Source organism: Schistocerca serialis, chromosome 10, assembly GCF_023864345.2.
Source record: "Schistocerca serialis cubense isolate TAMUIC-IGC-003099 chromosome 10, iqSchSeri2.2, whole genome shotgun sequence".
NCBI classification, from domain to species: domain Eukaryota; kingdom Metazoa; phylum Arthropoda; class Insecta; order Orthoptera; family Acrididae; genus Schistocerca; species Schistocerca serialis.
The window spans coordinates 244,875,972-244,890,369 of NC_064647.1; the positions used below are offsets into that span (position 1 = coordinate 244,875,972).

The 14,398-nt window shown below is 45.7% G+C and overlaps 1 protein-coding gene across 2 annotated transcripts in view; it reads left to right on the forward strand.

Annotated features, from left to right (window-relative positions):
* Positions 1-14,398, forward strand: part of LOC126425254 (GILT-like protein 1) — a 48,633-nt gene that overhangs the window by 13,698 nt on the left and 20,537 nt on the right. Inside the window, exons 1-2 of one of the 2 annotated variants that reach the window (XM_050088225.1) lie at positions 4,037-4,138; positions 11,183-11,332. In XM_050088225.1, coding sequence (XP_049944182.1) covers positions 4,082-4,138; positions 11,183-11,332 — 207 coding nt within the window. In that variant the 5' untranslated portion in view covers positions 4,037-4,081. Of the gene's footprint in view, positions 1-4,036; positions 4,139-11,182; positions 11,333-14,398 lie in introns of those variants that run through there. The other variant, XM_050088224.1, reaches the window with a different exon arrangement.

Genomic DNA, 14,398 nt, shown 5'->3' on the forward strand with positions numbered 1-14,398 from the left:
CGGTATCGCACAGCTTCGTATTAACACGTGAACACGTTGCTCGAGGATTCTTAATTGTCGTAGTCGTTTGTTGCCGCTGTTACCTGTACAGTTACTGGACTTATAAAAGAAGTTCAAATGTGTGTGAGATCTTATGAGACTTAACTGCTAAGGTCATCAGTCCCTAAGCTTACCCACTACTTAACCTAAATTATCCTAAGGACAAACACACACACCCATGCCCGAGGGAGGAGTCGAACCTCCGCCGGGACCAGCCGTATAAACGAAGTGAAGAGAAATGGGGAGAAGGTTCACTTACATTACAGAAACAATGAAATGCATTAGTTTCCAAACTGGATCATGGCCTAAAGCCGTCGTGTGGTAAATGACCGAATCGTCTACAATTGTCACACGTAGCTGGTACTGACTTAGTGCATGGAGTACAGTGATGAAGGGCGGTCGGTGCTCTGTGTGCTAATGAAATGATATTAGCCACATGTGCTGTGAGAGTGCTGAGCGGGACACCTTTATGTGGTCAGGACGGTGATGTGGTCGTTTTGGCGCTAATAAAACGTGACTGGCTTGTTAAGAGTTGTTGGTTAAGACGCACAGTTGAGTGTCTCCTGGTCAGCCTCGGCTGACGCCTCCTGCCTGTGACACGGTGGAACTCCACTGGCCCCTGCCGTTGCCGCGTCTCGGTTCGTTGCCGAGGCTGCTACCCCAGCAGTTCAACTGAAGTGTTGCGGGCTGCCGCCCGGCGACCTGCAGGCGAACGCGTAGTGTACGAGTGAGCCGCCAGTGTTTGTAGGGTACTCAGTGTCGCTCTGGAAGATGAAGACGACCGGGACGCTGTCGGAAGTGCTGTGGTCAGATAATCCTGGCCTGACAGGAAGGTAGGCCCCGGCACCCCAAAGTGCCTGCCGAGACGATCAGGAACAGTGGCAGCCTCTCTCCCAGCAGCAACGGTGATTTCTGTGCGATAAGCACTGTGAGATGTGTTTGGAGTCCCTCTGTCTCTCAGTCAGCAATGCGGTAGGCGGCAACGAATGCAAAGTCCCACGAGTGGGAGGTGGTGGTTACTTTGGATGTTTTCATGTCAGCAGCAGCAAGCAGCGTTCGCGAGGAGTGCTTGCACATCTAACACGTGGCTGTCAATACACGTAATAGCCATCTGTATTCAGAACCGGACAACTGGGGTATTTATGGAGATTGGCGTGAAGTAATGACGTTAGGACTGAATGTCGCATGGAAGTATGAATTAAAAAACGCCCTCAGTCGCAAATTCTCGGGATTTATTAAACACACGATGCATTTGAGACCCTGAGTGGCAATCGTCAGGTGTAAGTTGTCTCAGTACATGATTTATTTTTGCTCCTGCATGAGGTGAAATGCACGTTTTTCTCACGAAAAGAACAGGAACATGCACTGACTTCATTTAAGAGCAAAAATAGATCATGTACTAAGACAACTTACACTTGAGGATGCGCCCACAGTGTCCGAAATGCATCGTGTATTCAATAAAACCCGAAAATTTGGGACTGAAGGCGTTTTTTAATTCATAATTCCAGTGTGTTGAATACAATCACGTCTGTAGGTGCAAAATAAGGATAAAATGTGGACTGCTTCCTTACGAGTCCTCAGCGGTTCTCGTTCCACTGCGTTTGCTTAACAGTTTGTTGTGGGCTCTGTAAAGATTCCCAACAAGAAGAGGATGGCTGAGATGGCGCTGACATCAGCAGAGCTCCCTGTCGTTCGGGACAGCGTTCTGCGATCTCTGGCCCAGCGACGCCCACTGCGATGACAGGGGGGGACTGCCGTGCGCGGGACACGACCCACTGCCCCCGGAAGGCGTGGGCGGCGGGTTAGCGGCGCCGTGCCGCCAAGCCGCAAGGAGACTCAGTGCTGGAGGCAGCTGGCCCGATCTGGTCTCGAACCCGTGGCGGTGCGCAGTCGTCTTGTCGTCTAGCGTGACCGCCGTGTCGTGATGTTGCTGCTGGACTCGGAAAATCTCTGCCTCAAAATCCGCTGCTATTTGTATGGCTCTGGTATGCACCTGTTGCAGTAAAACCTCAGTCGCTCATAACAAGAGTTTAGCGCTGGTATGGTGACGCCGTCATGCCTGCTCCAGCTATTACTGCTGTGCGCTGCAGTTTCCCACTGAGTACGACAGGCTCGTCCTGCAATCCTTTTCGTATACATTGCTGTGACGCATATGCTGTCCGGCAGCTTAATGCAGCGCTACACTATGGCTTCCTATAAATTATTCCAAGTTCTACTGAAACTATCTAGATACTGACACTACAGTGTAAATGCAGCCAATAGCGTGAGCATAAAACAGCAATACGAGGGGCGTTTGAAAAGTCCGTGCAAAAACAAAAACTACTTTCGTGTTTGGCGTAAACCTTTTTTATTTTTCGACATAGTCTCCTTTTAGACTTATACACTTCATTCAACGCTGTTATAATTTGTTGATCCCTTCCGAATAATACGAACTGTCCAAGTCTGCAAAATAGCTATTAGTTGCTGCAATCACCTCCTCGTTCGAATAAAATCTTTGTCCCGCCTGCCATTTCTTCAAATTTGGGAACAAATAGTAGTCCGAGGGAGCCAAGTCTGGAGAATAGGGGGGATGTGAAACGAGTTGGAATCGTATTTGCAATAATTTTGCGACCACAACTGCTGAGCTGTGTTCTAGTGCATTGTCGTGATGGAAATGGACATTTTTGAGGTCCAATCGTCGGCGTTTTTCTTGCAGTTTGGTTTTCAAGCGATCCAATAACGATGAATAATATGCACCTGTGATAGTTTTATCCTTTTCCAGATAGTCGATGAGGATTATCCCTTGAGACTCCCAAAAAATAGTCACCATAACCTTACCGGCCGAAGGAATGGTCTTCGCCTTTTTTGGTGCAGATATCCCTTGGTAACCCATTGTTTAGATTGTTGTTTGGTCTCAGGAGTATAGCAATGTATCCATGTTTCATCCGCAGCGACGAAACGACGCTTAAAGTCCTGCGGATTCTTCCTGAACAGCTGCAAACCATTCTCGGAACACTTTACACGATTCCGTTTTTGGTTAAGCGTGAGCAATCGCGGAACCCATCTTGTGGATAGCTTTCTCATGTCCAAATGTTTATGCAAAATATTATGTACCCGTTCATTCGAGATGCTCGCAGCACTAGCAATCTCACGCACCTTAACTCTTCTGTCATCCATCACCATATCGTGGATTTTATCAATGACTTCTGGAGCCGTAACCTCCACAGGTCGTCCAGAACGTTCAGCATCACTTGTGCCCATATGGCCACTCTGAAAAATTTCAAAGCACTTATAAACTGTTCTTATCGAAGGTACAGAGTCACCGTAATGTTTATCAAGCTTCTCTTTAGTTTCCTGAGGCGTTTTGCCTTTCATAAAGTAATGTTTAATCACAATGCGAAATTCTTTTTCGTCCATTTTTTGACAATCACTCGAGTTCTTTGATTCACACCAATGGCGAACACAAAGAAATAGACCAACCCAACATGGCTGAAACTTCGTGTGCGTTCTTTCCAAAGACGCTACTAACTAAACATGACCTCGATACGCGCCGGTGGTGCCATCTCTCGGACTTTTCACGGACTTTTCAAACCCCCCTCGTGGATTAGAAGTTGTCGTCCATGAAAAGGGTGACGTTTTTTGAGCACTCGCTTCTTTGAGGAGTCTTAAAATGGTCACGCCCTTACTGTCTGGAAGAGAAGCAACGAGGCTTCTAGCTGTTGTCAGGTATCGTAGAGATTCAGGTGAAGGTAAGTGTCGAACTGGTTGACAGGATACAGGTGACTTTCAAGCAATACTTACATAAAACACTCCGGGTTTTCGAGTACCTGCTCCTCTATCAATAGGTTTCTGGATGAGTGACACGAATTTATCTTATCGCCAGGAGACTTCTTGTGCTACTTGTGAGTCCGCTTGGCACAAAACAGCGCTGGTATAGCGTGATACGGACACAGCAGTTCTGGTAGCAGCAGCGGACGTTTCCTTAACACCCGTCTACTAGTTGTGCCATTGTCTGGCGAGCCGCGAGTCCTTTGAGGGATCCTAACGACAACTGTGCTTAAAAATGCACCCCGTGCACACTGTAGCATTTCTGTGCGTGGTCGCAGCACTTGGCGGACAGGTGAGTACTACAGTTATACACAGGGTTCCAGAATGAGATTTTCACTCTGCAGCGGAGTGTGCGCTGATATGAAACTTCCTGACAGATTAAAACTGTGTGCCCGACCGAGACTCGAACTCGGGACCTTTGCCTTTCGCGGGCAAGTGCTCTACCAACTGAGCTACCGAAGCACGACTCACGCCCGGTACTCACAGCTTTACTTCTGCCAGTACCTCGTCTCCTACCTTCCAAACTTTACAGAAGCTTCGCAGGAGAGCTTCTGTAAAGTTTGGAAGGCAGGAGACGAGGTACTGGCAGAAGTAAAGCTGTGAGTACCGGGCGTGAGTCGTGCTTCGGTAGCTCAGTTGGTAGAGCACTTGCCCGCGAAAGGCAAAGGTCCCGAGTTCGAGTCTCGGTCGGGCACACAGTTTTAATCTGTCAGGAAGTTTCATACACAGGGTTCATTACCAATGAAATTTATTCATATTGCAATGGAACTGTTTGAGCTCTTCGATGGTATTGTTTGCTGTTGTGACTTGTGGTTTGAGGCAGCTCTCCACGCTACTCCATCCGGTGCAACCCCCTGGTCACCTCTGCGTAGCCACTGCACCCTACATCTGTTTGGAGGTGCTAGTACTGTGGTCAGGTCTCTGCCCCAGATGCAATGATTACCCTCTACACGTCCCTCCTTACCAAATTAACCTTCCACTGGAGCATCAAGATACGTCCTGTCAACCGATTCCTTCTTTTAATTCTTGCTGTACGCCTCTTTTTTTTCTCCAGCTCGATTCAGTACCTCTCATTAGTTAGTCGATCTATCTGTCTTCAGGACTGTTCTGTAGCACCACATTCCAAAAGCTTCTATTCAGCCCCGTCTATCGCTCACATTTCACTTCCTCACAAGGCCACCCCTCAAAATGTGTGTCTGTGAATTCCTAAGGGACTCTGCTGAGGTCATCGGTGGTCATCGGTCCCTAGTCTTACACACAATGACTTATGCTAAGAACGAGACTCGAACCTCCGGCGGCAGGGTCCGCGCAGTCCATGACATGACCCCTCAAACCGCGCGGCTACTCTGCGCGGCATCCACCCTCCAGAAAAACATCATCAGTATACACGGTTTTCCAGGAGCAATGGTCAATATGCAGGAACGTGACAAGAATGACTATTCTAAACAAGAGATTCAAGTAAACATGGGTTCTAAAACGCGTTTCTTAGGAGCTATGAGCAATTCTTGATCTTCGATACCGTGAAACAAAACTCTTCTCCCGGAACCTCTTTGCTTTCCATAATTTGAGATGTGGCAGTGTGGACCAAAATAGGAAAACTAGTCCTCATGACGATGCTTGGAACCGTCCTGCTACGTGCATGCATCCATATTCTATTATGACATTAATTTACGTCGTGCTATGCATACTCTTCCAGCAGCCAGAAAAAGCATTACCTCTTGAAAGAATGCACACGAACAACATAAGGTAATAACAAAATACGGGACCTGAAGATAAGAGCATGTTGGCGAAAGACTGCCAAAATGTCGCTGTCGCGCGGGGTAACCGCCCGGTTTGAGGCGTATTTTCTCCGGCCGGGCGGCCCCCCCTGTCGGAGGTGCGAGCCCTCCCTCGTGCGTGGGTGTGTGTGTTGCCCTTACTGTAAGTTAGTTTAAGTTAGATTAAGTAGTGCGTAAGCTTAGGGACCGATGACCTCAGCAGTTTGGTCCCATAAGACCTTACCACAAATTTCCAATGTCGCCAACTAGTTTTGTGAAACGGATATAAAAAAAGAGTCTGCGGATTACTTTTTTAAATTAAAGTAGATTTGCTGTAGACAGATTACGTTTCAGTTGTTTTCCGTATTTCCCTTTTGATAATTATGTGCACGAACTGTTGCAATGTGTCACGTCTCTAGTGGTTAATGATATCAGAATCGTCCCACTCCTCGCTTAGCAACGAGGGTCGCCGACATCGACTGTTGTGTTTCCACAGAGTCCTGTTGAATACGAAGTAACTCTCACTTTATCCAGATGGCTACACTGATACGAGTGATAGAAATAACAAAAATTGTCACATTTATTCAAGGCAAAGCACATACAGTTGAACTCGTACGGGGAAAAGCAATGTAAAATAAGCAACTCCACTAATGATCACTGAGACAACAAAGTAAGTTGTATGTGACCGGTTCTAAGCGGAATCCGTGAGCACTGCATTGCAGCGCGTCGTCCACCAGGTAACTCGAAGGCCGTTCCGAGGTGACTCGACGACCGCTAGTTGACAACTCGCTGATACCTGCTGCTGTTGCTGACAACTCGTGGGGAAGTCGGAGCTAACTGCCGCTAACTCCCAACTCGCAGGTGACCGCTCGACTACTTACACGACTTGACTTGACTGCCTGTCGTGTATCTGTGTGGCCTCCTAAAGACAAGCTGGGCAGAACGTTAGCTGCCCTGGCCCTGCTCTGTTTCCGCACATCTGACTCGTGTAGGGAAGTATTGCGACGGCTTTGGCGCCTACCGTAAGCATGATCGTACACACATGTTGTTGTTACGCTGTTGACATCTGACGGGAACGCAACCCGTCAGACACGGCTGTACTGCAGGAGGCTATAAGCCCCAGGGTACAGCACCGACCCCATCCCTTTCCTTCTGCAGCGAAAAACCAAACATAAGAGCCACTTGGTTAAGCCCCGTAAGAAAGAAAGTGTCAGATTCAACGAAATTCTTTTATTTTGTTTGTAACCTCATGCCACAAAAATCGGTGGGTTTTCACTTACCAGTGAATCGTCAAAAGGTGGTGGGTTTAGAAATAGGAAGATTTAAGATATTACTTTGTACTTTTATGTACTTAACTGTAGCCTTAGTTTCCAACAATCAGAGGTGGATTGTTTACACCGCGAACTCTGTAAGAGGCACTAGTATCGATAGTCAGCCGTACCCTTTGCCCATCGCTGGACCTCTGGAACATTTGGACTGGCCGCGCCTTCACCGACAAGAGTCCTCGTTCAACACTGGTCAGCCACTGCTGTCTGCGCGCCTTTATTCGAGGCGAGGGTAGTCGTGGTTCACGTTTCGTGTTAAACGATAGCATGTTGTTGAGTCGCACAGATGTTGGTAAACTGTGAGTCTGGAAGTATTTAGTCGAGTGATAGGATAACAGTGAATAATTAATCGGATTATTCACAGAGGTTGCGCGTAATTACATAGGAAATCAGTGCACAAATCAGTATCGTATTTATTATCCATTAGCAACAGTTAACGGACTCTTAGTACTTGAACAATTATGAAGGCTACAGTCGACATTTTATAGCGTGAGAATTTAGTTTGGAAAAGCATTATAGCAATCACAAACTTCAGTGTGAAAGTGGAAGTAAAGTTAACTGCTAATACCAGCACCATTCGGTGTAGCCATTGTTAGACAGTGTTTTACTAACGAACTAAAAAAACGAAGTAAATGGTCTGAGCTACTATCCTTTCAGAATGAGATTTTCACTCTGCAGCGGAGTGTGCGCTGATATGAAACTTCCTGACAGATTAAAACTGTGTGTCCGACCGAGACTCGAACTCGGGACCTTTGCCTTCCGCGAGCAAGTGCTCTACCATCTGAACTACCCAAGCACGACTCACGACCCGTCCTCACAGCTTTTGGAAGGTAGGAGGCGAGGTACTGGCGGAAGTAAAGCTGTGAGGACGGGGCGTGAGTCGTGCTTGGGTAGTTCAGATGGTAGAGCACTTGCCCGCGGAAGGCAAAGGTCCCGAGTCTCGGTCCGGCACACAGTTTTAATCTTCCAGGGAGTTTCATATCAGAAGTAACCTCAGTTGTAGATGAGGCAGTTATCTATAATGAAGTACTGCCCGAAAAAAGATTCATAAATATTCAGTCAGGTCTTGATAAGACTTCAAAGTAGTGCAAAGATTGGGAACTTGCTTTAAATGTTGAGAAATGTAAAATTGTGCACTTCAGAAAACGAAAAAATGTACAATCCTATGACTATAATATCAATGAGTCACTGTTAGAATCTACCAACTCATACAAGTAGCTGCGTGTCGCACCTTGTAGAAATATGTAATAGAATGACCACATAGATTCAGTCGTGGGTACAGCCTTTGGTTTATTGGTAGAGTACTGGGGAAGTGCGATCTGTCTGAAAAGGAGGTTACTTGTAGATAACTCGTGCGACAGGTTCTAGAATGTTGCTCAAGCGTGTTCGACCAGTTCCAAATAGGCGTAACAGGGGATATTGCGCCGGCCGAAGTGGCCGTGCGGTTAAAGGCGCTGCAGTCTGGAACCGCAGGACCGCTACGGTCGCAGGTTCGAATCCTGCCTCGGGCATGGATGTTTGTGATGTCCTTAGGTTAGTTAGGTTTAACTAGTTCTAAGTTCTAGGGGACTAATGACCTCAGTAGTTGAGTCCCATAGTGCTCAGAGCTATTTGAACCATTTTTGAGGGGATATTGCACGTATACAGAGAAGGGCAGCACGAATTATCACAGGTTTGTTTGATCCGTGGGAGAATGTTACAGTCATGGTGAAGAAACTGAACTCAAAGACTCTTGAAGATAGATGTAGACTATCCTGAGATAGTCTACTAACAAACTTTCAAGAACCAGTTTTAAATGACGTCTCTGTTAAAATCCACTGCGTGTCGCTCACATAGGGATCGTGAAGACAAGAGCAGAATAATTGCAGCACGCACGGAGACATTGCAACAGTCATTCTTCCCGCGCTCCATACGTGAATGGAACGGGAAGAAACCCTAATAAATGGTGTAATGGAACACACCGTCTGCCATGCACTTCACAGTGGTTTGCAGAGTACGGGTGTAGATGTAGATGTAGATGCAGATCTATTAGACGTCACGAGCGACGTGGGGCACTGCCTAATACCCCGTGTTGAAAGTCACAAAGAAGGATCAGTTATGGTGAGAAATTACTTACGCAACTCTGTGGAAACGTTAGAGAGCGTTATTGAGAGATTAATATGAAAAAGACAAGAGAGTAGGTTTGTTTTGAGTGATTATTTTAAATAATTATTAAACCAATCTACTGTCTTATCTCTTTCATACTAATGTACTGAAGGAGAACCAGTGTACAAGCCGAACCGATACTACGAAACGCCACGAAGTCCCACCTAACCATATGTGCTGATGATCACAAAGTCTCATTGCGTAATTCAGATATTTGCAAATGCCGAAAGTGAGAAAAATATTTTAAAAACGCTGTTTCAACCATTTTAACGCCGAAGAGACTAGGAAATCGGTAACTGCATGTATATGGCCTCAGATTCTAACACTCTGATTAACAGGGGACCCATAGAGCTTCTGGAAGCAAACTCCGTCGGCCTGTGACCGGACCTGGTGGGAGTTTGAAGTTTTGTTACGATATCATTTCTTAAACGATGACAACACTTTTGCTGTAAGCCAGTCTTCTGGAATTTTAATATTTTAGCCAGCAGCTGTCGATCAGATGTTAAATTCTAAAATTAGCCAATACTCCCAACGCCTTTAATCTGTTCTACGCAAATTCTGTCTGGTCCTTGGAATTTCTTGAATTTTTGATTTTTTTTAATTACACATGGTTATGTCAACACATTTTCAACATATCCTCGATGGTGAGTGTTCATCGGAGGTGAGGGTATCATCTGGAGTGCCCCAGGAAAGTGTGGTAGGTCCGCTGCTGTTTTCTATGTACAAATGGCTCTGAGCACCATGGGACTTAACATCTGAGGTCATCAGTCCCCTAGAACTTAGAACTACTTAAACCTAACTAACCTAAGGACATCACACACATCCATGCCAGAGGCAGGATTCGAACCTGCGACCGTAGCGGTCCCGCGGTTCCAGACTGTTGCGCCTAGAACCGCTCGGCCCCACCGGCCGGCTTTCTATCTACACAAATGATCTTTTGGATAGGGTGGATAGCAATGCTGATGATGATGTAGTATACGGGAAGGTGTCGTCGTTGAGTGAATGTAGGAGGATACAAGATGACTTGGACAGGATTTGTGATTGCTGTAAAGAATGGCAGCTAACTCTAAATATAGATAAATGTAAATTAATGCAGATGAATAGGAAAAAGAATCCCGTAATGTTTGAATACTCCATTAGTAGTTTAGCGCTTGACACAGTCACGTCGATTAAATATTTGGGCGTAACATTGCAGAGCGATATGAAGTGGGACAAGCATGTAATGGCAGTTGTGGGGAAGGCGGATAGTCGTCTTCGGTTCATTGGTAGAATTTTGGGAAGATGTGGTTCATTTGTAAAGGAGACCGCTTGTAAAACACTAATACAACCTATTCTTGAGTACTGCTCGAGCGTTTGGGATCCATATCAGGTAGGATTGAGGGAGGACATAGAAGCAATTCAGAGCGGGCTGCTAGATTTGTTACTGGTAGGTTTGATCATCACGCGAGTGTTTCGGAAATGCTTCAGGAGCTCGGGTGGGAGTCTCTGGAGGAAAGGAGGCGTTCTTTTCGTGAATCACTACTGAGGAAATTTAGAGAACCGGCATTTGAGGCTGACTGTAGTACAATTTTACTGCCGCCAACTTACATTTCGCGAAAAGACCACAAAGATAAGATAAGAGAGATTAGGGCTCGTACAGAGGCATATAGGTAGTCATTTTTCCCTCGCTCTGTTTGGGAGTGGAACAGGGAGAGAAGAGGCTAGTTGTGGTACGAGGTACCCCCCGCCACGCACCGTATGGGGGATTGCGGAGTATGTATGTAGGTGTATGTAGATGTAGATATAGGTTCAATTACGTTCTCTGTTCCACTTGAACTTTTGATTCGAATGTGGAAACTGTAACGTCATCCCTTACGTTTTTGTTTTATCGTTTCAGTTGGCTATGCAGTTGGCTCCACTTTTCGAGTTTTATTCCTCTTTCACCTGTATTCTTTCATTCTCTATTCCTCTTTCACCTGTATTCCTTCATTCTCTATTCCTCTTTCACCTGTATTCCTTCAATCTCTGACTCACTCCACTTCCGACAATACTCTTTCTGCCGATACTCCACTTCGTTCGATATGTTGACACCTTCCGCCTCTAGTTGTTGTTGTTGTTGTTTACTTGCAGGGCGTGAGCTCCTCGCCGGTGCTGGCGACCGTCTACTACGAGGCCAAGTGCCCTGACTCACGCGACTTCGTGGTCCAGCAGCTGCTGCCCGCCGTCCTTAGGGACCCGGAGCTGGTGCGGCCGGTGCTGATTCCTTTCGGGAAGGCAACCGTGAGTCTGTCCCCTTGTCCAGATTACGTCCCTGTAACGATGCTACGATTTATCATGTTCTACTGTATCAAGCCAGAATATTTACACAGAATTGTACAATAACTTTCTTTTATTTCATGTCTGCGGTCACAAACTTGTAGGTCCTCAGACTACCAGTTTCGGTCAGCAATGACCATCTTCAGGTCCGTTTTATAAAAACATGTCCTAATAAACTGAAGCCATAGTGTCATCGTCAATTGCTCCACAATATTAGAACGTGTTCGTATAAAACAGATCTGAAAATGGTCATTGCTGACCGAAACCGGTAGTATGAGGACTTACAAGTTCGCGACCACAGACGTGGAATAAAAGAAATTTATTCTACATTTTCGGGTCACTGTTCCATTCGCGGCTATGTCGCAGCTTGGTAAACAAAACTGGGAAATTTGGACTGCCTAGCAGTCAGTAATCTTAACTGTTTTATAATTTATATTATTGGCTCACTTCTGCCTCTGCTACTACTTTTACACACTGTACATTTACCTCTTGTTATCCTATCTTAAACTAATATCTAGTTTTTTCAGTAACACATAGAAAGCCTGCAAAAACTAGCAGTCTCCCTTCGTAGAAATAGATAAGTTCACTCTGACACCTAAAGTCACACTTTATACGAGATTTACCCTGTTCACTGAAATATTTTTTATGTGCAGAAGAAAGTTTTGTAGCACTATTAAGAGACACTGGTACTCTTTGATGGCAGAAGAAAACTAAACTCCGTCCGAACAGGCCTTGGTAGGCGTGACGCCACCAGCAGCCGGCCATATGTTGGCCCTGAAGATGGCCCTGCCATTGGCTGAAACCGGTCGGCACTAAATAAACAAAAAAACGCTATTAAGGGGGGTAGGACGTCAAACTGGACGACTTGGAGCAGGAGAGACAGCACAGGAATTTTTAATATAGATTGTCTATACTTTTAAAAATAAATTCATAAAACTTGGCCAGAATGACCAGAAAGGATTCAGGATTTACACGTATAGTGGTGGACATTCAAAAATAAAAGAAAATAATTTATTTTTTTACATTTGTATTTCACCTTTTTTTCACTTACCATTGGCTGCATTTGTTGCTATAGGTACACTTTTCCTCATAAGTAAGGGAGATTCTTCAATGAATTTTGCACAGCATACAAACCATAGGGTACAGGTGTATAAAACTAGAATTTTCCAAATCTATTAAAAACTGTGGTAAAAGTTGAGTTAAGTAACTATAAAATTTGAGTTTTTTCTAAAGATGAAGTTTAAAATGTAACAGCACATTGATATTCTCATTAATTAAATAATTTCTAGTGTTTCGTACACCTGTACAAAATTCATCGAAGAATCTCTCTTACTTATGAAGAAACGTGTGCATATAGCAACAAACGCAGCCAATAGAAGTGAAAAAATGATGAAGTTTCACACGTAAAAAAAATTATTTTGTTATTTTTTTGAACTTCCACTGCTATGATTCTGAATCCTTAATCCTTCCTGGCCATGCTGACAAAGTTTGATGAATTTATTCGTAAAAGTATAGAGAGTGGAAATTAAAATGTCCTGTGGTGTCTCTCCTACTCCAAGACGGCCCGTTTGACGTCCTACCGCCCTTAAGACTGTTTTCTTAATACTAAGTCTCTGTACGATGTACGGCGAACGGTTCCGTTTTGCCAGTGCGGCGAAATTTGCCGTTGATGGGCTGTGGCAGCGGACGACAGACGCGAGTGCCTTTGCTAAAAGCACGACATCGCCTTCAGCGTCATTCCTGGTCTCGTGACCGTATCGTTTGGACCCTAGACGACTGGAAATCCGGGCCTGGCAGCTGACTACCGATTTCAGATGGTATGAGCAGATGGTAGGGTTCGAGTGCAACGTGGACCCCTCGAAGCCAGGGACACAACTTGTCGGCAAGGCACCGCGCCAGCTGGTGGTGTCTTGTGTTTACATGGGACGGAGTGAGTGCTCTGGTGCACCTTAGCCTCTGGCGTGCCACAGGGGACTGTTGTGGGACCATTGCTTTTCACAGTATATGTATGACCTAGTAGATAGTGTCGGAAGTTCCATGCGGCTTTTCGCGGATGATGCTGTAGTATACAGAGAAGTTGCAGCATTAGAAAATTGTAGCGAAATGCAGGAAGATCTGTAGCGGATAGGCACTTGGTGCAGGGAGTGGCAACTGACCCTTAACATAGACAAATGTAATGTATTGCGAATACTTGGATCCTTTACTGTATCATTACATGATAGCGGAACAAACACTGGTAGCAGTTACTTTTGTAAAATATGTGGGCGTATGCGTGCGGAAGGATTTGAAGTGGAATGATCATATAAAATTAATTGTTGGTAAGGCGGGTACCAGGTTGAGATTCATTGGGAGAGTCCTTAGAAAATGTAGTCTATCAGCCAAGGAGGTGGATTACAAAACACTCGTCCGACCTATACTTGAGTATTGCTCATCAGTGTGGGCTCCGTACCAGATCGGGTTGACGGAGGAGATAGAGAAGATCCAAAGAAGAGCGGCGCGTTTCATGACAGGGTTATTTGGCAAGCGTGATAGCGTTTCGGAGATGTTCAGCAAACTCAAGTGGCAGACTCTGCAAGAGAGGCGCTCTGCATCGCGGTGTAGCTTGCTCGCCAGGTTTCGGGAGGGTGCGTTTCTGGATGAGGTATCGAATATATTGCTTCCCCCTACTTATACCTCCCGAGGAGATCACGAATGTAAAATTAGAGAGATTAGAGCGCACACGGAGGCTTTCCGGCAGTCGTTCTTCCCGCGAACCATACGCGACTGGAACAGGAAAGGGAGGTAATGACAGTGGCACGTAAAGTGCCCTCCGCCATATATCGTTGGGTGGCTTGCGGAGTATAAATGTAGATGTAGATGTTCACCTGCTTGAAGACCATTTGCATCCATTCGTGGATTTCATGTTCTCAGACAACGACGCACGATGTCACTGGGTCACACTATTCTACTCGACTGGTTTGAAGAACATTCCGGGCAATTCAGCGAATCGTATGGCCACTCTCATCGCCCGATACGAATCCCCTAGAACAT